The sequence below is a fragment of the Dermacentor silvarum genome, chromosome 1, assembly GCF_013339745.2.
Source record: "Dermacentor silvarum isolate Dsil-2018 chromosome 1, BIME_Dsil_1.4, whole genome shotgun sequence".
Lineage (NCBI taxonomy): Eukaryota > Metazoa > Arthropoda > Arachnida > Ixodida > Ixodidae > Dermacentor > Dermacentor silvarum.
The window spans coordinates 72,684,842-72,711,846 of NC_051154.1; the positions used below are offsets into that span (position 1 = coordinate 72,684,842).

Here is a 27,005-nt window from a genome sequence, read left to right on the forward strand (position 1 = left end):
TTAGTACACAACGCTCGTTCTCTTTTTAATAAATGTTTCATACTACGACTGCTACTACTTGAGCCCAGCTAGAGTCAGGACGTGCAACTTCAAAAGAGATCTCCTGACATGTGACATAAATGGAGTTTTCTTATTATTTTTCTTTTATTATGTATATGTTATGAGACGTTGACACCTCGTAGGATTCGCCGGATATGCCTCTGCTCCAAAGTGTCATAAAAATAATTTTTAAAAACGGTATGTGATGAATCAAACCATAGCAAGATACAAAAGCCCCCAAGAGTTCATAAGAACCTTTCACGAGTCGTAAATATTCGCCCTGCTGAGACCATCCACAGCAACATATGTTCGAATGGGGTGACCTTTGGCGAGCCCGATATGTCATCTTCATAATTAGATCCATTCCTAAAGATTCAAGTACGATCAAAAGTTTCCCGATTGTAGGCGACTATCTATCTATCTATCTATCTATCTATCTATCTATCTATCGATCGATCGATCGATCGATCGATCGATCTCTCTCTCTCTCTCACGAGTTGGGACAAAGCTGAGCCTCTTGGGGGGAAAAAGAAAATGTCGCCGTCCGTTGGTCGTCAGTCGCTTTCGTTGTCAAAGGCAAAGGCAAATAATTCCAGACAGCTTTGCAATTGTCTCCGGGAAGGACACAACGATAGCTTGCCTGAAACACGCGCATAAAATAAAATAGAAGGAAATCTACGAAAGTGCGTCCGTTAGGACGGACTGTCGTGATAAAATCACTAAGACGTTAGTCGTTCGAGTGGCATCACTATTCGCCAGAAGGTCCCAGAAGGCCCGATTGGATCATATTCGGCGCAATCACCCTACACACCAAGCACTGACCTTGCTGCCAACCGCGGCTCCAGCAAAGCGCTAACACTGCCACAGCGAGCGTAGATTGGCCTCACGTACATTCCAGCATTCCCTTCAACATTCTATTTTGGACCCTAACAGGGAGTAATCTTACCTGGGGCTGGGGTAAAAAGAGAAAGAAAAAAAAAGCGTCCGTCAAGCGAAGGTGCAACAGATGGAGAGCAACCTCAGCCGATCTGCTGTGAGAATCTCACACGCAAGCATGTTCTATACTCGCTGGTGCACGCTACGAAGCTGAAGCGATCGTCCACGTCCTTCTTCGTGTAAGCCTCGCATATACAGTTGCAACGACAAACACTGAAAATAAATAAAGTGGCAAAAGCGTGCGGACGACGTATGCGATAAGTATTTAAGTTGCGCCCCGGTAAAAGCTAGTTCACGTGATCTAGTGGAAAGAGCCGAAAAAAGGACAACAGGTGAGCCGGCCTGCGTTGTACTTCGTCACCTTCCTGTCAATACATATTCGCGAACGCAACGTACCCGCGTACCTCGTAAACCGCGTTCTTACGCATCTCGAACAAAAGCTTGAAAGGTGCGGCCAGCGTATATACGCAGTCAGCATGGATTCGAGCTGCAAACTAAGCAACATACGCTTTGTACAGGGACGTGCACCCCATATCTTAAAACCACCGAACAACCGTGGACATGCGTGTTTTCACGCGCTTGTCTCTTCGTCTCTTTTCTTTCCCTACTGGTTCTTTTTGTTTCATTCTTTTTCTCTATACATGTCACTTCAGCACTTCTAGCAATCGTGTTTACGATTCTATTCACAACACCCAACTCGCAAGCACGACGTACGAAAGAGTGCATAAAGATGTTCACTTCGAATACTCATAATTTTCTTTTGAGGCTGAAATTCAGCTTTTGTCTATAAATGGCTGCGCATGACCCTTCATGGCTTTGCCCAGGCTTATACTGCCGCTCACCAGTTGAAATACCGAGACGGTTGACCTTGTGACCTTCCTTGGCCACTTCTAAAACTTTGACCGGCACGTTCTGCGCCATTTCTGTGCATCAAATCCCGGCCACCAGCGTAGTGAGGAACGTTCTTCCAGGGTGAGTAGGGAGAAAATTCTACTTGACGGCCAAGAAAATATTTGGCCTTATATTGGTCGACGGTATTAACGCTTCCTGGTCTAAGCTAAAATATCTGGGCGCATAGAAAAACAAAAAAGCATAAACAAGTTTGAGAAATCAAAGTGCTGACAACTGTAATTGCGTAATTTATGTATACTTGACGCTCCCCATTATTTAATGTCTCTGAAATTTCGAAAATCTGTAAACGTCGCCGCACGTTCAACTTACGCATCTGAGATGTACACCTGTGGAGCTAACCGTTTGTGGCACGTAACATGCCTACCGCGGCGTCAAAAGTGTCAGCATAAATTGTCGCCATTCTTAACACATTTACGATCCCGAAATCAGAATATGAAAGCATCATGAGCTCGCAACAACGCACTACATTCGGGGACAGGACATTTCCACGCATCGCAAAAAAGCTTCTCTGGAAATTTCAAGCTAGATTGTTTGTTTTTTTCGCCTTTGTAGCTAAAATGTGGTACTTCAGAAGCCTAATTCGTAAAGAGTTATACCTACTATTCACTCGGCAAGCTCAAGATCACTGCAACGTTACTTTCAGCTCCTGCTAAAGCACTGCGTAAAACATTGGAGCAGGTCGCCCGCAATCCAGATAAGACTACTCTATACCCTCAAATGCGTATAGTGACTATCGCAGTGCGCTACCGAAAGAAGGGAGAAGGCTCTGCACAATTTCTCAGCATTCTTTCATCCTCGTTGCGTTATACTCGTTTTGAGAAGCTGTTTAATCGACGTTTACTTCCCACGGAGAGAAGAAAGAGAGGAGAGAACGAAAAGACGTGCAGGTAAAGCAGGAATAAGGATTATAAGCAGGGATAAAGTGCCTCAGAAAGGCTGGCCAACGTTTCGATAGGAGGACCTATCTTCGTCAAAGGCGGCCTCGTCATCCTCGGCGGGTTAATTTTAAAGGGTAACTAACCCGCCGAGGATGACGAGGCCGCCTTTGACGAAGATAGGTCCTCCTATCGAAACGTTGGCCAGCCTTTCTGAGGCACTTTATCCCTGCTTATAATCCTTATTCCTCGCGTGCCACTCCACCTGTCAGCCACCTCCTTTGATTTTGGATATGCAGGTAAACCAGACGCGCGTTCGGTTTGATACCCTACGCAGGAGGAAGGGGGTAACAAAAATGAAGTAAGAGGTAGAGAGATAGGGAGGCAGATAGGGAGGCATTAGTGATACGCAAAAGCTCGGACACACTACGAGTACCCTTAATAAACGCCCATCAACAGCACATATTACTGCTCACTACTGAATAAATTACGAGATGCTCTGAAGCAAAGACGTCGTGGTATAGGCTCAAGGGTGTCCGTATTCTCACTGATAATGCACCCGCAGCTCCTGTTATGGAAGCAAAACAATGTGCCGATTTTATATTACCCCATCCACCTTATTCTCCCGATCTTGCACCAAGTGACTATTTATTTCTTGTTACAAGAAACGAAAAAAAATCCACTGCGAGGTTGGCAATTTGATGATACAGATTAAATCATTTAAGAGGTCTGACTTTACAATGAAGGCCTACAGAGGATTAAAAGATACTTGGAGTCTTCGTACTGCAACTTTTGCAGTGGATGAATACGGCAAGTTCACTTATGGTAACGCGAGGACGTATGTGCCTAGCCATTATATTTCTGTATTCGTTGGAGCTCTGTACCTGGATAATATTACAAAGACATTCTCATTATATTAGTTATTCGGCATCAAATGAAACACACTCTTAATTGCTGTATAGCCACCTAGCAATATGGCGTCGCGCCCCGAAAACTTGCTTCTCGAAAACTTTGACTGCAGGATCTGTCGTCATACAGCCCGTTTCAGCGTCAACAAATTTCGTCTACCATATTCCCCGATAGAAAAAGGCGGTCAGCTCGACACGAAAATTTATCCAGCGAAATATGCGGCTGAAAATTCACCTGAAAAACATATATTCACCGAAAAAAAAATACTAAATTATCTGGTGCAAATAAAAACCGAAAAAAGCACGCAATATTTTGGGAAAATAAAAAAAAAACTTTTTTTTTTCGTATAACGCCATCTACGCTCCCAGACTTTGCCAGAAGGTGGTTCTTCTGCAACTGCCGGGCTGAGTAAGAAAACTGCAGATCAGCTATGCAAACTGGTTCATCTTTCTTTTTTCCAAATGTTGCATATTATGTATCATTTTCTGGTAATGTAAATATCTAATCAACCGGTTAGGTATATTACAGATGGCCTCCACCTGTGGCACTGAGTATAGAAGCGAAATTACTAATCTATATCCTCTGCCGGACTGCACGTGAGATGGTTTACCTTATCTTGTTTCGTATAGGTTGCTTGTTACTTTTGTTGTTGAGCTCGACTATGCATAAATATGTTATTTTTCGAAATAAAAAATTCAGTTGAATGTTAGCGCACCGTCCCTGCCTGTCTATATCTGCGTCGCTAGAGCGCTATGGTCAGTATCAGTACCACGTCAACTAGCCCAAAAGTCTGTACTCCTGCTTTACCAGGTTCATTTGTTTCTATCGTTGCTTCAGAGCTTTCCGAGCTTTCCTTAGTCTTTCTCGGGAATTATATACTGGTCCCAGGCTTAGCAATAGTCTTCCTCGCGGCGCGCCGACAGCAATCATTGATTCACATGGGCCACTGTTCGCTCTCACCTTCGGCCCGACGGACACAGCTCAACGTGCGAATCACGACTGCGCCACCAGCGTTGTCCTTCGTTTTCAAAATTAGTGGCTGTCCACGCATTAATTTGCACCTACAGCTGGGATGGAGACGCACCTACAGCAAACACCATGGATATACGAACGCTTTTCCCACGGCCAGGGCCACTCTTGTTCTTGAATGAGGGACACCAAGCAGAATAAATACACCGTGACGGTGCGTTGAGGATCATTTGACCGCCTTGCACTGGTACGGCTGAACAGCGGACTCTTGTTGCGACAAATGCAGAATTGAGAAATGCAGAAAATGAGAATTTGCAACAAGAAAGAAAAAGTTAAAAGGAATAACAACCGACAGTACCTGTATGCCTGTGTGTGAAGAAAGTTACTTGCGAAGGTGCCTTTGGCTCGCATTATGTTGTATCTTTCGAGCATCCCCCCTTCCTTACCTTCCCCCTCCGTGTCAGCGTGCTGAATAATACATTCCCTTCTATATCTCTATCCTTTCATACCACCTCAATTTGTGGCGCAGGAGACGGGACATAGTTCCGATTACCATCCCTGCCTACCATTTCTATGCCGGTCCTCTCTGTCTTTCTTTCAAATGCAGAACAGATATGCTAATAACGCGCAAAGCATCAATTTTAATCTCCTCCTTTCTTTTTCATTTTTTGCAGAAAAAATAAAGGAGCATGGCTTCACCCGGCGACATTGAACCGTTTCTTGAATTCTTGAAAGCCAAAGTGCACGTACCTGACGACCTTGAAACAATGGCCGCCGTCTTGGACTTTATGCGCGAAGGTACCGCGTTAATGGGCCACACCTCGGGTAAGCCTGCCGCGCCTTTTCAATCCGAGTTGTTCACGACTAAGTAAACGCGCCGATAAACAGGGCTAACTGGAGGTAACTGAACAGGTAACTTAGCGCAATAAAGAACACAGACACAGGAAAGGCAGACAAGGACAAGCGCTACTTGTTCAGTTAAGGAAAACCAACTAGCCCAACAATTAATTCTTCCAGAACAGGAAGTAACAAACGATTCCTCATTCCACGGTTACGAGAAGTTTGATCGATCGATTGATTGATTGATTGATTGATTGATTGATTGATTGATTGATTGATTGATGCTAATGCGCGGAAAACAAAAATTATTACTACATATACTACAAGTATATGCATATATGCTGGAATATTAGTTAATTAATATTGCTAAGTTCCGTAATTCATGCTGCTTTTCTACCACGAAAACGTACTAGCAAGAGGACGCCATGCACGGCTCTTCTTAATTTCCTGAATTTAAAGGGAGTACAGAATTAGCTTATCTTTGTTCGGGAAAGGGGGGAATACAACACGTGCACTTCCACTCCCCTATAGCGGCCACATAGTACTCCATTGTTTTGTGCAGTGGCGTGCATACTGCTCCTGGAGCTTATGTTGCGGGATCGATTCCCGACCACGACGGGCGGTCTGCTGAGCGCGTAATTGAAAGACACCCCTCTGCTGATATTTCGGTGAACGGTAAAGAAACCGGTCAAAGTTAACGCGGAGCCCTCCATTTACACCACGGAAAAACGACGATAGTGCTCTACTGCCGAAAGCTTGTGCTTGGTACAGGAGACAATGGCAACCAGAGTTTTATTTACGTGTTCGCTATAGCGAACAAGTCAATAACGCTCAGGTTACAGCCCTAAAGTCAGGTGTTCTGGCTCTATGTCGTAAACAACGGACACCCTCACTCTCGTTTAAAGAGGGCGTGCGTCCCGCTGACCCTTTACTTCTTGTGTACCTCGCACTCCTGCCATTGCCATTCTTCTTTAAAACAACAACAAAGAAACGAAAATGTGCAAAGCGTGAAATGTCGCTCTTAATGGAGGTGCTGCTCAGACATTACCTGGAGATAGGCTGGAGCAAAGTTATCGTTATTAAAATTCGTTACTCTCACTCTGTACACCAAAGTCGTAATATGAGGCTTATCAGTGAAGCTGGGCCTCGTATACAGCAGAAAAGCTTGTCTGATTCCCGTCCGCGTTTACATGTCTATCTCAAAGGACCTCCCGAGATCGTGGACATCAACATGCACGAAAAGCAAAACGCAAAGACCAACAACACGGAATCGTACAAGGTCATCTATGGCGAGTATCCCTTCGCCGTTCTCCGAAGAGGAAACGTGTTCAAAGTTGGAATACGCTTCAACCAGTCCTTCGAGCTGGGAAGCGTGCCGCTACGAGCAATCTTCACGTCAGGTAATCAACATACGCCATATCATTCACTGCGTGCCGATCAAATAATAAAGTGGTTCTCTCTGTGTTAACAAGAATAGCAAATGCATTACTCAATATCCTGTATTCATTCAGTTTACCCATGGCCTCGGACTCCCGATTGTGAAAAAATTCTGCGCCGTAACAGAACATGTAGAGAATAAGCTCACCAGTCTGATGAAAAAAAAAACATTTATCAGACTAATCCTTAGTAAAAACTAAATGATTATAGAACAAAGCCCGCAATACTCATTTCAAGGCTAACGTGAAAAAAAAATTACAGGTACCTCACACAATTTAATCAGGAACAATTCTGTACGACGCTTCATGCAGCTCCCCACCTCCCAAAGTGTCGCTGCCACTGTATTTTCCTGTGTGGAAACAGTTAGCAGTTGCAACTTTAGGTGCAATTCGGCAAGATAAATGCTTCTCCAACATGCATGCGCCGAGCACCGAGCGAATGCGACGCAAAATTTTCCGGTGTTTTTTTTTTTTTTTTTTTTTTTTTTTTTTTTTTTTTTCCTCCCACCGCAGGAGCTAATCCTTCGGAAGGCGACGGCACGCTGGTGATACTCACTGCTCCACACTCGGTCGACAAAGAAGGGAAAGCGCACGAGACGGTCGATCGTTGGACCATGTCCGTGAGCTTCCACAACAACGACATAATGCTACTCAAATTTTGCACTCCAGCCAAGGCACCGGTGGGCCGCTGGTCGCTGGCCTTCAGCTTAGGCGGCGGCAGCGCCACCCCTACAAAGACGCCCATTTTCATCATCTGCAATCCGTGGCTTCCAGGTACGGCCTGAGGGCGTAGGCTTTTTTTTTTTTTTTTTTTTTTTTTTAATAGCGTGGTGGGATTGTGCCACATTCCATCCTGCTGTTCCTGCATACAATATTATTTTGCACGTTGACACCATGCGCGCTTTCATGAAAGCAGACGAGTGAACTACGCCGCGCAATCATTACAGCTGCCTCTTTTATTGTGGTATCGCGCCGGTCGTGCTGCTTTTAGCTGAAACTCGTAGTTTACGGGTGGAGCGAAGGATTCGCAAAAGCTCAAACGAGGCCAAGATGTGTATATTTAGCAGTTGGTCGCGGCACCATTCTCGTGATGTGGGTCTTTGTGTCACTGATTTGTGACAGAAAAGCTTGTCTGGGCCTCTTCCAAATGATATCTTCATTCGACTAACGGCTCACTGCGCCCCCTACACCATTTTAGGGCAGAATCGAAGACTCCGGTGCAATGCATCGCAATCCTCCATTCTACGGTGCAGAAGCGCTTTCCTACACAGCGGTCTGCAAGACCAAAAAGAAATTTACCGACAGAAATCGTCGTCGTTGGTTCAACGCTCGAGGGATTAGCCTACGCGGGCCCGCCATAGGCGACACGCCTTTAGCTCGAGTGTAAGAGTGCAAATCCGACTGTTACACGGAGCGTCTAACTCATGTCAAGTGACGGGGTGCTGAAGGAAGAACAGTGCATTTAAGTGTAGAAGCGGGGCGAATGCCAAACGCCAAGAATAAGAACGATAAACTTCAACACCGGAAGAGGCTGCAGTGAGCTGCGACTTGTTGCTTGCAGAGGACCCCGTGTACCTGAAGGACGACGCACAGAGAAACTTCTACACCATGAAGGAGACCGGAGCATATTACTACGGCACTGAAAAGAACTTCGGTCAGCGGGAGTGGAACTATGGCCAGGTACTTTACCCGTATGTCGCCGAAATTTCCAGCGCGAAGGGCACTTTTCCCGTAGGGTACAGTTGAAATGATTGCATTGTAGAACTGGCAGCCGCCTGAATGCCGTATCTCATTTGGTTGCACAATGCAAGACGCCATGGGAAAGTTCTTCTTTCTGGGGTTTTACGTGCCAAAACCAGTTCTGATTATGAGGCACGCCGTAGTGGAGGGCTCCGGATCAATTTTGACCACCTGGGGTCATGGGAAAGTTGTCGGTTCGGATCTCACCGGTATCCTATTGAGTTTCTTCTACGCTGTTTCTGTCCCTTAATCATGAACTTAAACGAAATAATAGAACAGACCCTTCTACTCAATCAAAGCACTATTTTTCTTCTATCTTCTCTTCGGTCTCGCTGGCTGTTGGCTGCTTTGGCACTTACCTCACTAACCCGAGCCTCTCATTTGGGAGAATTTTAGCTGAACTGTTAGGAGACTACCCTTCCAAGGTGACATGGTTCTCATTTGCAATAATTTCTGCTCCAGTAAGAAATGATTATGGTTTTAAAGCTGCAAGGTATGAAAGCGTTCGAAAAGGTGCGCTATAGTTCTATGTTCGCTTTGAATACCTACAAAGCTCCATCTTCAGAATTACTTCATCCTCTCTCTTCCGGCGCACACTCACAAGCCTGTTAAATGTTAATGCATAAACAATAAAAGCCGCAATAAATGAGACGAACGTATGGACGTTCAAATTCAGTACAAGCTTGCTGCTTGTGGAAACGGAGGCCGCGCCAACGGAGACATGATGATTAATATTTGCTCGCCGCGTGCTTCTTTTATGGGGGTTAGAGATGGTGATCGAACAGTGCAGGAAAAGACAGACACCTGTAAAAAAATACAAAAAAGAAGCGGGCCGACCGTTTTGTGCTGTCGATCCACCCCGAGAGTTTCCATGCGGACACTGAATAGATATGTTAGGTTCAGCCAGATTGGTATATTCAGCTGCTAGAATACCTAGAATACTAATTAGGTCCGCCTTGCCGTCACCGGATGCTTGATTAACCAGAAGAGGTGCAAAGAAGAAATACAGGTGGCAACGCCCCTTCAGTTTCCCCATGACGTCTCCTTGACGTCATGGAGATTGTGGCAGTGTCAGTTATACTAAATACTAATCGTTTAGCAGGCAATCTTTACGTCCTTTACATTCTGACGTCAGGAAGTGTTCTTCGTGCTCTGACGCCGGATGAAATTGGGCGCAGAAAGCGGGTCTCGTACCCCTGCAATATGGGCTGTCCTATCTAACGTTAGCCAAGCTGTTCGAAAAAAAAAAGATTCAAACAACTCGGTGCAAGATACAATTTTAAGAGCTATGGTGATCGGTCGTCAGACCTCTAGCGACCGAAAACCATAGGTCTTATAATCTTATCTTGCACCGTGATTTTTTAATCTTTTTTTTTTTTTTTTTTGAACAGCTTGGCTAACGTTAGCTGGGACACGCGGTGTAGTGCTCTTGAGCAGGTGTTCAAGCACGCTTGCAGTAGTCCAATATGCATTATGACGGCACCACAAGGAGCTCTTGTGGGAAAAATCTATTGGCAAGGACCGCAGTACGTTCGAAAATAAGAGATGTTTCTTGTTGGAAACTTTTGGGAACGTGAAAATGGCCACGAAATTCGTGACGTCACTCTTGAAACCACTGATATGTGGCGGTTTGGGCCCAAAAATTGCTTACCGCTAATTTTCCAGAATTTTTATGCTAATAATCTACATCTTTCTCCCAAAGAAACGCACATAAAAGTTTGAATAAATAATTTATCAGTACGTAATGCTTTATTCTGCCCCTTTAATGTATCGCACGCGCTTGTTTGACATATAAGGTGGTGTGAAAAACCGGAAGCTCAATTCCTGGCATGCTGGCGCGAACGTGTGTGAGAAGCGACACCTCTCTCCCCTCGTGCAGTTCGAGAAAGTGACGCTGGCGACAATCGAGTTCCTGCTCAAGGCAGTGGCCGCGGACGGAGCGCAGCGGTCCGACTGCGTCAGTTTGGTGCGCGCATTGTGCGCCGCGGTGAGTAAAAAAAAGAAATCAAATTCTGTGGCAGCCTGGTTCCAGCTGAAGCCCCGCAGGCGCACCTACTGCTGCACATGGTCAGATCATCGTGCAGCCCGTCTGCTGTACAGTCTTGTGCAAAACTAAAAGCCCCCCTCAACTTCTTGATTTATGCTTCGTACCTATCTGACGAAGTTATCGTTGTTCATCGTTTCTCATGCTGTAGCGATCTCGCTAAATGAAAGCGCAATCCACCACCAACTGATCTGATATAGTTGGAAGAAATGGATGTCGAAGCGGAAAGTGGAAGGTCTGTCATCTTTTTCACACGGAACGAGGCAGGCTGGGCCGCGAAGTGTTTCGCATGGTGCGCTTTCTATATTGCATTCGTTTTTCAGAGGCAGCAGCAGGCAAGTGACAGAGAGAGAGAGAGAGAGAGAGAGAGAGAGAGGGGGAGGGGGTCTAGCGAATGCAGAGGAGGAAAAGTCGGCTGGAAGAGCCTGCCTCTGTCTGGTAGATTAAGGGGAAATGGGAGAGACAGGGAAACGCAGAGGTAGATGGCAAGTGAAGATGTACTGCAAGATACACACAGCGTCCAATACGCAGTATGCGCACACTACAAGCTCACCATATATGCAGGAAATCTGTCAGCACAAAACGCACTCCCGCAAACACATTTCGCACAACCGTTGCACCGCCGCATGAAAACGCACCTGCGCCATACGTATCCCTTTCTCGAGCGCCCGAGCCGGCGTCCCGCCCAAACACTGCCTTTCAATGATTCTTCTAGGATTGCAGGAGCTTCGTACAAAGTTAGGGGGCGTTGGTGGGGGATAGGAGATGTAACTGCTGTCGCTTTGAACCACTGAAATCAACGATAAGACGGGGGAGAACCGACGGGTGCGTTTTTTTGTAAGTCACAACAATATCAAACCAACAGATAACGAAGCCAAGATAAGCGTAGGGGACATTGTTTCTTGTTTTAGTTGAAATGTAGAAGTGATAACGTAAAGGGAAATGAAAGCAGACGAAAAAGACAACTTGCCGCCGGTGGGAGTCGAACCCACCCACAGCCTCCCCATTACGCTTACTACGTGTCGTACGCTTACGTACCACGTGATGCTAGCGGTCAAAAGGGTGTGCCACATACGCCGAAATGGCCATGAGTAGCATTGGCTAACACTCCCAGACTCAGACCTTGCACAGTTACATAAATACCCAAGAATGTGGACTTGGTAAGTGCCCTAACCATAGCTCCATATTAGAGCACCGCACGCGTAATGCGGAGGTTGTGGGTTCGGCTCCCACCGGCAGCAAGTGTTTTTCTTTCCTCCATTTTTATTTTCTATTACAATTAAAACAACCAATTATTTCATTTATGACTTCCCTGGCTTCATTATCAGTTGAAAGAAGGGATTGGTGAAGTCCGATGTTTTTTTTTTTTTTAAGCAAACCTAACACATTGTTTAGGGACGTTACCTACCTTAACGTAAGCCGAGGTAATGAATCTGTAGTAGCATAATATGGCAAAACTTCACATTTTCGATAAAGTCAGTAGGTCAGTCAGTTCATTTGCTCGCTCACTCACTCACTCACTCACTCACTCACTCACTCACTCACTCACTCACTTGTCTCCATCCGTCCGTCTGCCTGTCTCAAGCGTGCAATGTAACGCAATTAAATATCTCAAGGCGAAGATCGTTTAACATGTTTGCTCAATCGCGATGCTTCAACGCGTTGCACTTCCAGATCAATGTGCAAGACGACCAGGGCCTATTGACTGGTCGTTGGTCGGACGACTACAGCGCCGGCACCAGTCCAAGCGTTTGGAGTTCCACCATGCCCATTCTCAACAAGTACATGGAAAATGGGGGAAACAGCGTCAAGTACGGACAGTGCTTCGTGTTCGCGTCCGCCCTGGTCACTGGTAAGCCGGCAGCACATAACCACGTGATCGCATGTGTTTCAAGTGGCTTGTGCAGCCTGTCAGTTCAAGGAACCCAGAGCCACCCACATACATACAACAGAAAAGATGCTTACCGTCAGCTTTCTTCCACATGCTGAGCAAACATCTCAGTGAGCAACCACGGTGGCGAGTCCAAGAAGCCACACATTCGGGACTTTGATTCATGAGTGTATTAAAATTAGCGCTCTAAATGTATTTGGAAGACAAAGAAGAAATAAAAGGCAGAAAAATAATCACCCTACAGTGCAGAAGTGGCGCAAGTAAATTTAGATGCGGTGAAGGCAGTTGTCTCAGCGTGCACTCCAGCGTCCATCATTGAGCGACCATGCTCCTCGAGATGCTCCACCCAAGGAGGATGAAAAAAAAATTCAACCTCCTTGGCTCCACCATGCTACACTTCCAAATCAAGGGCCGGTATTTTTTAGCGATGCCTTATGACTTATTCTATACTAGTCTTATCATCCACCGCTCACGGCCGGCGGATCCCGTTGATAACGCGAGTGAACCGTCGCTCTGACCACTGACAAAGCGCGATAAGCGCGAAAAGGCATTCGCACCGGAAAGGCATCGCTACAAAATACCGGCCAAGGTGAAGTTCTGCTTATCTCGGGCACTGGCCATAGGTGCCGCGGCTGTCGCCGTGCCGTTAAAGGGGCTTTACGTGCCGCGCGTATTCACGCTTTTCATAGCAGGCCATGACATGACTCGGCGCGATTCGCGGCGCAAGTTGTCCTCGGCAAACGTTTAACGCCAGACTGAATGTTCTCTCGTATCTTTTGGTTTTCTTGTCTTTGTTGCTTCCGCCAGTTAATCAGTGACTCACCTTATTCTGGTTCGCTGTGCCAATGAAAAGCAGCAATCCCCGGAACCACACCAACAGAACAAAAATTACCTAGTTTTTTTTTTAGATCACGTTTCGTGTTTCTTTAAACTTAGCGTATAGCGGAAACAACAAAAATGACGAAGTTTCACCCAAAGTGCGCGTCAGTGACACTAATATCTTAGGCAACTCCAGAGGCATTTCCACTTTTGAATCTTTTTTTTTTACTTGGTTCCATTCCTAGCCTCAACAGTGTTCGTCCTTTGTGTATTTTAGAGCGCAGCTCTCAGGCGCCCGTTCCTGCGGATAGCGTCGGCGGCGTGACCGAGCGAACGAGCACAGCGAAAGCTAGCGAACGCGGATCGCAGCGGCGGATGAAAGACGCGAGGAGTAAAGCGGAGAGGAGGTTGCAGCGGAACCATGAGGCGGAAAGCGGAGGAGAGTATGGCGAAAGCGTGAGAAGAAAAGCGCAGTGCGGCGACGATGGCTACGAGATGGCGCCAGAATAGCGCGCGTCGTCTGGTAGATTTATCGGCGGCGTCTGCTGTGCATCGCGCCCGCGGTTCGCCCACGTGCTGACTCTCGCGATCTCCAGATTAGCGAGGCAGTTGCACCAGACTTCGCTCCGTTTGCAGCGTGCCGCACGAGACAGATTGTCCGGGGCCAGCCAATATATCACGAAATGAAAACACGTATACAGCTGCGCTCAAATTTTGCATTAGGAAGTATCGTAATCGTCGGTGAATTTTTCCCCTCCGTTTTGCGCGGCGTCCTACAGCGAGCCGCATTGCTTTTCGAAGACTCGGCTCAGGGCTCGGTGTTAGGTACTGTCGCGTACGATATGAAGGTTAAAGTGTCGTCGACCGATTAAGTGACTGTGCCGTCGGATGGCGTTTTCGTCGCGGCAGCGATTAATTTTCGTCGCCTGTTTGCCACTGAACTTGGAATTCAGCTAGGGGTGCAGTGTGAAGGTCGCACGCGGAGGTGGCATGCACCACATTTTCAACGAATCACTTTATAGGACACGTGTTGAAATTTGGAAAATACATTCAAGTAATAATGAAGTCATATTCGTTAAGCATAACCCGCTCACATGCGCAAGAAATTCTTTGACGTTCCAGGTTAACAGTTTTCTGAAAACCTTCTTTGCGAAGTCATGGAAGTAATCAGCTACAGATAAACTCCTGCTTACGCTATTGGGCACATATTAGAGCATCTGCTCCGTTGGATAGCGTTTCTACCGTTTATGCCTGCAAGGGTCTAGCGCAAACGTTCCTCATCCACACTTCTGGGGGATTGTCTCCATGGGGACCAAACTCAGAACGCGGTCTTTGGGCACTCTCCCGATTTACATACGGGTTTCAGCATGCCGCCAAGGCAGCAAACGCTGCCGGTAGCCTTTGTAGCACAGAGACTGGCTATTGTATGTGGACACATTTAGTCTGTCGAGCAACGTCAACGCTGCCTTACTTACTTATTTTTTTTTGCACATTGCTTCTTCACAGCACAAAGTACTCAACTCCTGACAGCGCTGGTAGCGTTCGTAGTGTGTGTGCTACATGCACCATCACAAAGCCACTGGCGAATCACGCCATGTGGTTATAGCCTCAGCACTCGGCGTAACGCAGCCGCAAACCTAATTGCGGCGATATTGTGTGGAGACGTGAAATCCGCGCACGTGCATGCATGTATTGTGAATGTGTCAAACTCCGCTTACGGCGGCTGGTTTTCTTTTCACGTGGCGACGTGAAACAAAAACAAAAAACGCCTGCTCCGAGCTCTTGCACGCGTCGAAGGTACACTCTCATGTAGCGCCTCGATTCTCGAAAACACCCAACCTACTGTGGTCTACAGTTTTCATCAAAGTTTAAGGTGCACTGAACATCCTTGTCGCTGTTGCTATATCACAGCGTTAACACCACCGCCTGTAACGCAGTACTGCGGGCGCTGGGCATACCGAGCCGCAGTGTCAGCAACTTTCCTTCGGCCCACGTCGAAGGAGACGACATGTCGTTGGACTTCTACTTCGACGAAAAGAACAAGCCCATCGAAGGAGCCGACATGGAGTGGTAAGCCGTTCAATTAACTGCCCGTGCGTCTAACAGAGGGACTAGCTGGCTGTCTTGGGCAAATTTAGAGCAAGCTCGATTATAAGTTCGTTGCGCGATGGCTGCTGAACGCCTGCAGAAGAATTAATGGGCCCTTATAAAGTGTTGATGAAGGGGCCAAGTCTACTATTCTTAATGGTTAACGGCGCCTACCTATAGTGCGTGCGTGCGTGCGTGGAAGCTTCAACGGCGCATCTATGATCCGCATTAGTAGATAAAAACAGTATTTTATAGAACATTTGTTTTCTAGGAATTTCCACGTTTGGACCGAGGCGTGGATGGCACGTCCAGATCTGCCGGTGGGGTACGGCGGATGGCAAGCTGTTGACAGTACGCCCCAAATTGTCAGCGAAGGTGAGGTCACATTTATTTAATGCGTAACATGCGACGACATGCGCAACTTTCTCAGACATTACGCTTCGGAGAGTTCGTGCCACGGAGAGAAACGTAGCTCCGTGGTTCGTGCAAGCGCGCAAACCGCCGTGCCGACACGGATCCGGACATTATACTATACCCAGCGTGAGTCGGGACAGAAATATTGCCTGCTGCGCGAAGTGAAGCGCCTCGACGGCAGGGGTCCGAGCGCTGGATCTCCAGCTACGAGAGGCCGATGTATTGTGCAGGGCTGCGTCGGCATCCCGCGACGCACCACATTACGCTCATTTTGAAACATTTCCGGTGCACCGGCGTGACATACCGCATAGGTGTTCGGTGTAGCCGTCAGCGTTTCAGACGCCTATGCGTTTTTTCCCGCAAAGAAGGACAATATTGTTCGCGGTTTACTCAAGTGCTTAAAGGGCAGGTCTTAAAGGGCGGTGAATGCGTTCTCAATGTCTCATGGGCTTCCAGGCTTGACCACGTCGTGTCTTCTGCGGTATTTAAAAGGGTCGCCATGGAAGCAGGCTTGCGGAAACTGAAGTCGTACCAGCCGCCACTTGTTCTCTTTTCAGACAGCAAGGCGGCACTACAACTATTACAGTGCGGGTTTCCCCTTTACAAGCGTATTCAGTGTACATTACCTGGTGTAAAAGAATTACAGAACATTCGTTTTACCATTGTTTTCCGGTGGCTACCTTCACATATCGGCGTGACATGCAGGCAACGAGGCCGCTGACAGTCTTGAGCGCAAAACGGTGCAGTTGAGGCCAACGAAGAAGGCTCCTCAGGACGCAAGAAGTCATGAAGCAGGTCATCTAAACTACTTCCGTTCAGTTTGGTCTCCACCTCATTAACCTTGTGTCACTGAGGGACCTGATAGAACTGAAGCCGCTCTCTTTTGCAGCATCCGCACAAGGTCAGCGCAAACTCCAGCTTGTCGGTGCAAGACAAGATTTAGCGCATCATCGTCGTGTGTGCCTTGTCGAGCTCTTTCTGCTATTTATTAGTGTCGTGAATTAGATGCAGAACGTAAAGTATTAATAGATGGGCTGAAGCGCAAGATGTCGCCACACTCAAGTGCAAGTCACATCTTTTCTTCCCCGCGACGACGCTGGATATTTAGGAGAGCTGGAGGTATTTCGGCTCCTCCTAAAGTTCCTCAGGCTGTGATGCGGGGTTGGAGTGTTAATGGTGAGCCGTGTGGGGCGACGTGGATTGGATAACGCACAGCCTGTTGCACTTCGTGTTAAGTAGCTTGTGTTACCGGGTGCTGTTATGTTACCAAATGAAATGCGACGGGCTTCAGACCCTGTCACGTTTGATACGTGGCGCTCGAGCGCAGCAATTGCCAACATTTGCAAGACTAGGTCTGCTCGCTGCAAGCAACACTCCTTTCGCTCCTCCGCCTGCGTAAAAAAATGTTCATTGCTGTATCAACGCGCTAATAAGGTACAACCAGTGCCGCTTCAAGTGGAGAAAGATGTAAGCGTTCTTTTGTCTCTACATTGCGGCCCTACAGACGCAGCAAAGATCTTAACGACGGAAGAGCCTCATACGTATTCGCTCACCAAGCAACCAGATAAATGAGAAGTGTATATACGCGCTTTAGAAATTAAAGTAAGTATCACTGGATGTCTTCAAATGGTATATGCTTTGCTGCATTTAAAAATTTTTATCGACTACGACTGCTCGATTTACTCAGTCGAAGGAAGCAATGAACCCACTTTTGCAGGGATGTACAAAGTAGGGCCGTACCCGGTGAAGGCTATACGAGAGAACAAAACCGACTTGAAGCACGATGGCAAGTACCTGAGCGCAAGCGTCAAGGCGGTCTACAGGTACCACAAGAAGGATCCCTCGCACCCCAAGGGATGGAAGCTCGTCTACGAGAAAAACAACATGTAAGCATTTCTTTTTTACTTTTGCATTATTCACTGTGTTGATGTTCTTATGGTGTGCATTACTCATCTCTATTTGCTGTGTTTCCATTGTTTCAACTAATTACGCAATGCTGATTCGTTGTCATTTTTCCTATTTATCTCCACTTAATTTCTAACAGGAGGTCTCCTTCCAGCCGGGTGCTTTGGAGCCTCCTGCTAAATAAGTACACCAATGATTGTTTGTTTACGAGTAAATAACTTCAGACAACAAGAGCGAGAGAGAGAGAGATAAAGTCTACGGTTTCCTTGCGCTAACGAGAGCTCTAATGATCAGGCAATAGCTTCGTAAAATGCGGGACGTGGCTGAAAGCCGAACAGGTTATACTTCTGTCCATCCCTCCCCCTGTATTTTACTGTGCGATGCAGTTAATCGCTAGGTATCGGAATATCCCTGTAGCATTAGGGTTCCTTGTAGCATCCCGGTTCATTGTAACATCAAGGCTGCTTGTAACATCACTCTCGAAGCCTCGGAAACGATAATAAAGCTTTTTAATGAATTTGCCCGCTTACAGGACCACAAAGTGACAGCAGTTCACAGTGGCGTTGAAATGAAGAAAAATTGACAGTCACTTTAGCATACGCCAAAGAGGGTGAAGGCAAAAGCCTGCGCGCTCAAGAGACATTCATAAAATTACTTGACATTGTCATTCGAATGCGTTGTTACTTCTTATTACTTGTTTGTTCCGACCAAAGGTCGCGGGTTCGAGTGCCTTAATTGACGCTACCTTAATTAACTGTACCTTAACTAACCTTGCCCTAAGTAATACCAAAAGGTCGTGGGTTCGAATGCCCTATATTTAAAAACGGTGCCTTAATTAACTTCACCTTAACGCCAAAGGTGGTGGGTTTGACTGCCACATAAGCTCCAGGGTTCGACTCCAACCGAAGGTTGTGGGTTCGAGTGCCTGAATCAACTCTGTTTTAATTAAAACACGATGACGAAGGTGACCCACGCACCATAAAAATTGTTGTTGCGTGAGCGTTGCTTGCTTGACCCGCATGCCATTACAATTGTTGCGTGATTGTTTGCATATAGCTAAGACACGATGCCGTGTCGGTGTAGTAAGTGAATTACTACATCGAGTCGTCATCGTGTACGATTTCACTTCGACGACACAGTTTTCGCTCAAGGACGTTGAAGGTCGAGTGAACGATGAGACATATAATGATTTCGCCTTAGTAATCTTGAGCACTGCTTATGTATGTATTCGTTCGGTTGCATGACTGTAGTTGATAGGTCATGTGAAGCGGCGTACTGCAGTTCAGCTGCTTAGCGCAGTCATTGGCTCGGTGCTACTGAGTCTGTCTTTCTTGAAGGCAATGTCTCTCGTCGCGCGTTAACCCCTCCCCCCCCCCCCCCCCCCCCCCCGCCGCTTACGTATCGGGTATGCGCGCACTAATGTCTCAGTCCGAGCAAGTTAGTTAAGTAACATTTTTAACGAAACAGAGCAAAAGACGGGACAGTAGCAAAAGGACACACAGCGTTGCTGGCTGTGTATCTCTAGCCTCTTTCGTGGGCCGATCCCGGAGGTAGTGCAGTCTAACAAATGTGGGCCGATCCCGAAGGTGGCGCAGACTGAAGCCTTTCCCATGGTTATGTAGTCTAAAAAAGTGCAGTAGATATTGCAGTAAAAGAAATTAAGCAGTCCGACGCTCCTCCTACTGCCCTCACGCGAAGAGTGACGCGATACAGTGCCGTGCGCAGTGACTCCTCCCCATTCTCACCCCTAACTTGCTCAGGACGACATTGTTTTTGACCGACTTCAACTGGAGGTTGAATCGCCTTTCAACTTTTTCATGCCTTGCACGGCTTTAACGCATGGCAAATTCATGTCAGGGTAGTCGGTTCACATTAAATCCTGATCGTCATTTAAATAAACATCGCTCAAAAGCCATCCCCACTTTGCTAACTGCCCATTTGAATGCCTATGATAGCTCAAATCCAAGAAATCCATCATTAGGCACACATGGGGAGCACGTGAAGGCTCACATTGGCTAGAACTCTTTTTGTGCCGCTCGTGTAAGGAGCTGAGATGAATTGGTTCCTTAGCTAGTTAGTGTTCAGCAAATCATGGCACCGAGAACCAATTTGACGTGTAGCCCTCATTTCAGGTGCGGCCGACTGCTTCTGACGGAAAAATTCAACCCGAACGGTGGCCGACTGCAGCCCGACGACATCACCCACACTTACAAAGGACCAAGTGAGTATTAGCAAGAAGCTAGAAGAAGCAGGTCATTTGTACGATAATTTACCCGCGGTAATATTCCTTTCTTACTTTTACTTCAAGAGCACATATATGATGCATAAAATGCTCTGCATTCCGTAGGTGTTCACGCCACAATTATTGGGTGTGGTCCAGCCCTACTATTAATAGTACATTCGGCTGGTCGAAATATAGTGCTCGGAACACATTCGCCTGGTTCATTCAGTGCACCGTGCCCCAGCTTAGAACGCTAGGAGACGACCTCACCTTCGAGCTGGGAACGCAACTGAGATCCGACAGAATCTCGATCACATGGCCACTCCGATGGCTCTGGGTGTGCTGAAAGTTCGGCTGGGGCGGGCTTATTCTTGCTCCAATATCGAAAGTGCTCTGCACCGCTACAAACCGAGTTGAAGCGCGGTGGAAACCACTGGAATATACCATAAGGGAGTACTTGCGAAGAGCACGAGAAGACTGGACACGGAAAGGCAACACAGGGCGCCCTGTGTTGTCTATTCTTGTCCACTCTTTCCGCGCTTTCCCCGAGTATTCTCGTATAGTGTACCAAGAGGCTCAACTTTTTCAACCCTGTTTGTTTCTCATTAGATCTGTTTCTCATCTGCTTTATGTTCAGGCGGCCGGCAAAAATCTGCATTGATGATCTTGATTCTGTACGAACGAAAGAGAAGCTTTCAAACGGGCGTCTTTTTTCAAGAACATATGAAAAACATGCGCCTACAGACCTTTTTTTTTTTTCTTCTCACTATTTTCTGCGCTCTCCTTTTTCCGGGACAATGCTCGTCCGAATTGCGCAGCTCAGCATTTAATGCACGCTATTCGCCGCTGGCATCATGTAGCATCTTCTTCTCCCATGAAAAAAAGAAAGTAAACTACTTTAACGAGGCCCGCCGTTCGGCCGGCATGATCAACATGCGGTCACACACACGTTGAGTCGACCTGTGACTCGCCGTCGCAGCGGCGCAGCCCCGAGGCGCGACAACGGACGTGATCCAGGTGCGGCTGGAGCACGATAAGCAAGTGGCAGCGGGCCAGTCGGGGCGGGTCCTCTGCACTCTCACCAACAACGACCTGCAGGAGCACCGCGTGGGCCTAGCGCTCACCGCCTACTCGGCGCCTTACAGTAACGTCAGACCCAACGCCCTGGTCAGCGCACAGCGGGACTTCTGCCTGCAGCCCGGCGCATGTGAGCATAAGCCTTATCCACCGCAAGGCTGTGGCGTGGTTGCTCTTGCCACGCGTGTGCGGTCTATGAGGAAAGACAGGAAGTGCGTATGTAGATTGAGTGACGCACAATCTCTGGCTATAGTGTGCTGAGAAAGCGGGCATTTCAAGATTCATATAGTATAGCCCATGGGCACATTGAAACACGCGTTTTTTTTTGTGTGTATATGTTATGCAGTGAATCTATATTTTTGTGCTCTAAAGACGATGCAGCGATGTTACTTATCCCGTATCGTTTTTATTGATCCAGCACTCCCACCTCAGCAGGACAGTGCAGGTTGTGTGGGGCTACATGTTTCATTAGCGACGCTACATGGACCCGAATAGGTGGTCAGCGGCACGCGTATGCAAACGTGCACATTTCACTGTGAGCTATTTGGGCCGATTTCCAGGCAATAAAGCGCGCTCATTATTGCGATAGCAATTATATGGACACTCCAGGCGAATTTCCGCCGTCGCAGTCGGCGGCGGCGGCGTCGATGTCACCGTGAAGTTGCGTGTAAGTCTAACAGCCATAAGGGGGGCAGGTTAGCCCGCGTCTCTTCTACTCCAGCCGCGGCTGCGCATGGCGCGGCTGAGTGTGCGTTGTCATCGAGCGAGATGTTTTTATGCTTGCCTGTGCGCGCGGGACACCATGGGTGTTAATTTAGCTAGTAAGCTCATATCATAAGGCCCACTAACCTTACTTCATATAGTTATCTAATTATTTGCTACCGCAATCAATGCTTCGCCTTTCGGGTTATTGCAATCTGCTGGTAATATAATATCCTGCAAAGTCACATTTTTACGTGAAAAGCGAAGATTTTTTTTGTATACATTTAAAAGAGCCCGAACTGTCAAGAGACAGTGGGCTTGCGTTCATCCACGCATCCCCTGTTTTGGCACTTTCTTGGTGCTTTCTGTGCGTGTTCAGCCTGCGCCCTGGCCACTCACTTTGGCGTTGTCCATCGTTCTGTTTACTGCGCTATGCTGTTGCACAAAGGACAAAATAAAAGATACATGCGCGCATTGACACACGCATGTGACACATATTGCACACATATGCTTCAGTTTCTTTTATTTTGTCATTTGTGTAAGAGCACAACGCAATAATCAGAACGATCTGCCCCTGTCGAAGCACTGTTGTCTATCAGTTACCCCGTGCCACAATCCTACCAATTTTCCACTGGTGTACAAATATCAACTGCCCAATTGCACAAAAATCTCGCGGTAACCCATCATTTAGTCTACCATGAGTCCCACGGAGGCTGAACAGTTTTAGCCACCAGATTTCTCTGTAGTGTCAGTGTCGGTATACTTGGCCCGAAGTTTAATTGTGTGCATTACTGTGCTCCGTACGAAGCTGACACACTGGAGCTACTCATCTCACCCGAATCCTACGTGTCCAAACTGTGCCCCGAAGGAATGATTCTCTTGGAGGCTATCGCCACCTACGGAGATGATTTCACGACTGCTAGAAGTAACTTGGCCATCCAGATGCCTCAGCTTGACATTCAGGTAAGCAGGAGCGATCCTACTTAAAAGCTGTTGAACCTTCAATTTCGGTAAATGCGGCTAATTAAACTCAAGTTTCAAATTACATAATGACCACGTGGCCTCGCTGAATGGCGAACGTTTCCGCTGACATGCAGAAAAGGTCGCCTCGTAGAGCAGGCAAACAAACGCATGGTTTCCATAGTAGTCCGATACGTTCGTATATCTCTCTTAGAACTGGTTATAAATACGTGATGTATGTTGCGAAATATAATGGCAGCCGGTATAGTCCTTGGTGAGTCCTAAATTACGCTTGGGGTCGTGGCGCTGCACCAAGCAAATATTCGTCAGACAGCATGCGTAGACCCAAACGATCAGGAGCAGCAGAACTTCCCATGGCATGTCACTTTTTTTTTCCCCGATAATTTCTACGAAGAAAACTCTTTCATCGACAAAGCTGTAGATGGAGTGCTTACATAGGTATAGCGCGAATGCGCATTTTTTCCCCACTTTAATGATTTCGCGTATTAGGCGATCCCAGTGCTCGCTCACACGTGAAACCAAAGCAACAGGAAAGGTTGCGCAGTTGAGTTTGCCTGTGCAAGCACTACACATACATATAGCCTTTCTCCGAATAAAGTTTCTTGAAAGTCAGCGCTGTTTGCGTCTACTGCCGTCCGTCTTGTCTTCCTCGCGCTGTAACCATGGTCACGAACCAGCCGAACTTTTCACCCTTTTAGTTAGCGCATGGATTTGCCTGATTTTCCGTGCGTGTGGCTTCAAACGTTCCTGAGGCTTCCAACTACTATGCTCTGTCTGTCTTTATTGGCGCGAATTTCGAAGCAAACCTAACTTTCTAAACGCGAAAGACTCTGCGCGCATGCATAACCATTCCGAAGCGTTTCATTTATCGAGCAATACTTTGTTGAAAATTATCCGTTTCCCCAAGTCACAAAAGTTAAATTAAACTGTGGGGCTGTATGCGCCATAACCGCAATGTTATTATGAGGCTCGCCGCAGTGAGGGACTCCGGGTTAATGTTGAGCACTTGGGGTTCTTTGACGTGCTGCCAAGTCACAAAGTCGTTCGTGCAAGAAAGAAAAGGTTCAGGAAAAGCCATGTACTAACCATCAATCCCGTGTCGACTTAACCAACAAAGCTCGCAGTTCCCTCTGAAACGACATGGGAGACCCTAATACGGTCCTCCAGAAAAAAAAAAGCTACAAAAAGGAATTATTGCCTGGGCGGAAGAGGTCACCGCAGACAAGCGGCCACCTACGGCGCCCTGAAATTTTTTTTAATAAAGTTGTTTCCTCCTCCTCCTCCTCCTCCTCCTCCTCCCCGGAAACGCTAACGCAAGAGTACTAATTTTTGTAGGAAACTTAGTGGTTTAGGGACCCTTTAAGATAGCCACAGACTGAACCTAGCAATATCCTGCCTTTCTTTATTATTTTCTTTTTCGGTAAAGCGGCCCAAACACCAGAAAATACTTCGAAATCAATGACTTGACACTGGCGTAGCGGCGCTGGGATTTTGGCGCGAAATTTGAAAAAGGGGGCGTTTGGCCTTCATTTTCCTCGCCAGTAATCAATATCTTTCTTCCGAAGGAATCAAAATATAACTTCAAAAAAATGTACTTCATCAGTCTAAATTGATGTAGTGCGCGTTTAAGAGACTATAGGATTTTTGGTTCCGGAATAACGGCGCATTTTCAGAGCTCTGCAGCATTTAGCTGACTGGCTGCACCCTATGGGGAGGGAATCTGTCTTCATTATTATTATTAATAGGAAATTTCGCGGATTTAATTAAATGTACAGGGGAAGTGAAATGGTAATGTGTGTTTGCCCATTTTTCCAAAAAGATTGCACGCAAGGAAGCTCCCGTGGGCGCCCTGACGTATAAGCTGACAATGAGAAACCCACTCAACGTGGCCCTGAGTAGCTGCGAGTTGACTGTAGAGCTCCCGGGGTCTACTGCCTTCTTGGAGAAGATCACACTCAAGTAAGTGTAAACTCGCACCAGTCTATAGACTGTATCAGACAAGCGACGATGAGCAAGCAAGTGTCGCTGACTCTGATAACGTCACTGAGCATGCACTCAACACCTCTGTGATTATCTTGTATATAGCTGGTGACAGTATACTGGGTGTTTCAGTGAACACTTTCAAAAAAAATTATTTAAAGCTTGCCTGTGGCAGAGAGCACAGTTCGAGTTCATGAGCTGGTCTACTCGAAGAGGCGCGTGGACATTACTTGCACTAAAAATTGAAACGCATAATCGACTAATTAACAAAAATTGACAAATTAAGCTTTTAACTAATTACCATATGGCCCAAATTGAAATTTACAAATTGTAGCCGTGGAGCTCGCAAGGCGATCCGGATCCACTTGAAACGAATTCTCAGGATGACACCAATTTCGAGATAATAATTTCCTAACTTTGCGGAAAAATGTATTGGCGTTCCAGTTACTTCCAGACAAACAAACAAATTGCGACCGCACAACGTTTGGTCTTCCGGATTCTCCGTCATGAGATGCTACTCTTGCATATAGGCAGCCTCGCGTTTTCTGAGCTTGTAAAATTGATCATAGGACATAATTGTGTTTTGTTAACGTTTTCTAAATGAGCAGCAGTGGAGTGCGCATCATTACTTGCGAGCCAAGCCACATAAAATTAGAGAAAATGCGGGTTTACGCAGCAACGTTCTCGACAAAACAGGCTCGATAATAAGAGCGTATTACGTTTTAGTTAGACTTTTATTTCTTTTTTGCATGCCACAGCGCAACTGTATACGTACTTCGAAAAAGAGAAATAGGCTTTGAAATCTTCTATGGATAAAAAATGGAGCTTCCTAGAGACATGACCCCACACCGAACCACATAGTTTCCTCCGATTACTTCTACCGAACAACTCCAGTCATGACATTATTGTCGTCGCAAAAAGCATGTCCCATATCAAGGCGTATCGCCGATATCCGTTGGCCAGTCGCCTGTTCAAGCCCCGCTGGGCATACGCACAAATGTCAGGCAGGCTATCTTGACTGGGAGTTCAGAAGAGACGCGCAAAGCTCTCGGACTTCATCAAGGCCTTTGTTCTGACTTGAGCGTGTCCCTGCAACTCTTGGACACTCCTTGTAGGGTCGTGCAAGCAAGCGAGCCCTTTTTGCAGCCATGAGCGTGAATACACGGTGTACCCGCGAATTTTGTCGAAGGCACCGAAAAAAAGTCGTATCAGCGTGATTTACAAGAGTGGCTAAGTCATCAATTTACTTTAACAATTTGCGTGGAGCCTTGGCGAATAAACTTGAGGAACTGAAAAAAAAATGTCGAAATAAGACAGTTGAACTGAAAGGTGCCCTTATAGAATGCTGCAATACCGAAAGAAAGAAAATGTGGATCGCGAAAGCGTCACTATGCGTGCATGCAAGGTTGCGAAAGGAGGAAGCCAGAGCCTCGTACACCTTCCGCCCGGAACTCGTGGCTCGGCATCCACCAAGCGACATAAAATACGACGTTTTAAATCATTTGGTTGATAAAAAAAAGAAAAAAAACTACAAACCGGCTGTTGACGTTCCTCATAAATAAGACTGCGACAACAGCTGTCTGGGATGTAGCGTCGTGCCTCGTAAATTTGGCATTAGACATAACGGTTCATTAGAATGCCGATTTTTCTCCAAGGAGTCAGAGTCTTTCCTTGGATTTAACTTTTCTTTGTTCCCAATGTGGAACAGTGGAACTCCAGTGGAACTCTGGCCAACCTCTCCGTCTTACTTTTTCGTTGAACTCTCTTATCTCTGCCATTCACCAGAAATGTACCTCCCCGTGGAACGTTCGAGAAGGAAGGCGTCCTCTTCGTCACGTCTCCTGACACCCGCCGCATCGTGGCAACCTTTATGTCCGAGCAGTTGCCTATCGTGAACGCGGCCAAGGATTTCTAGCCTCGCGAAAGGAAACCACTGGTGGACTGCAGCTTGGCGGTCGCCGCCCGAAACGAGGCCTCACGCACACTCCTCCAGCTACCATTATTACTGCACGAGCACGCGGCAGAAGAAAGCACGGAAATAAATGGTTATGGTACTGACGACACTTCGACTTCCTTCGTGTTTTTACTGTTCCCGTGTATGTACACGTATGTTAACGGGATCCATGCTCTATTCTCAGCTTCAGCAATTCGCCGTTGTGAGAAACAGCGACGTCTCCTGCTGTGACACGGGCTTCCAACCTTACGCGAGGGCCAGAACAAAATTACA

The 27,005-nt window shown here is 46.9% G+C and overlaps 1 protein-coding gene across 1 annotated transcript; it reads left to right on the plus strand.

Moving 5' to 3' along the window:
• The first annotated feature begins 5,329 nt into the window (after positions 1 to 5,329).
• On the plus strand, positions 5,330 to 26,693 carry LOC119446141 (hemocyte protein-glutamine gamma-glutamyltransferase). The gene is made up of 14 exons (XM_037710533.2): positions 5,330 to 5,465; positions 6,686 to 6,880; positions 7,430 to 7,690; positions 8,478 to 8,596; positions 10,536 to 10,643; positions 12,375 to 12,552; positions 15,348 to 15,480; positions 15,770 to 15,873; positions 17,630 to 17,798; positions 19,950 to 20,038; positions 21,018 to 21,245; positions 22,626 to 22,780; positions 24,618 to 24,757; positions 26,564 to 26,693. Exons 1-14 carry the CDS (start codon positions 5,330 to 5,332, stop codon positions 26,691 to 26,693), a joined length of 2,145 nt encoding a protein of 714 aa, XP_037566461.2.
• Positions 26,694 to 27,005: the final 312 nt, after the last annotated feature.

Coding starts and splice junctions, on each gene's coding strand:
- LOC119446141 (XM_037710533.2), top strand. CDS start 5,330: ATGGCTTCACCCGGCGACATTGAACCGTTTCTTGAATTCTTGAAAGCC. Junction 17,799..19,949: donor GTCTACGAGAAAAACAACAT/GTAAGCATTTCT, acceptor CCCTCATTTCAG/GTGCGGCCGACTGCTTCTGA. Junction 24,758..26,563: donor TTGGAGAAGATCACACTCAA/GTAAGTGTAAAC, acceptor GCCATTCACCAG/AAATGTACCTCCCCGTGGAA.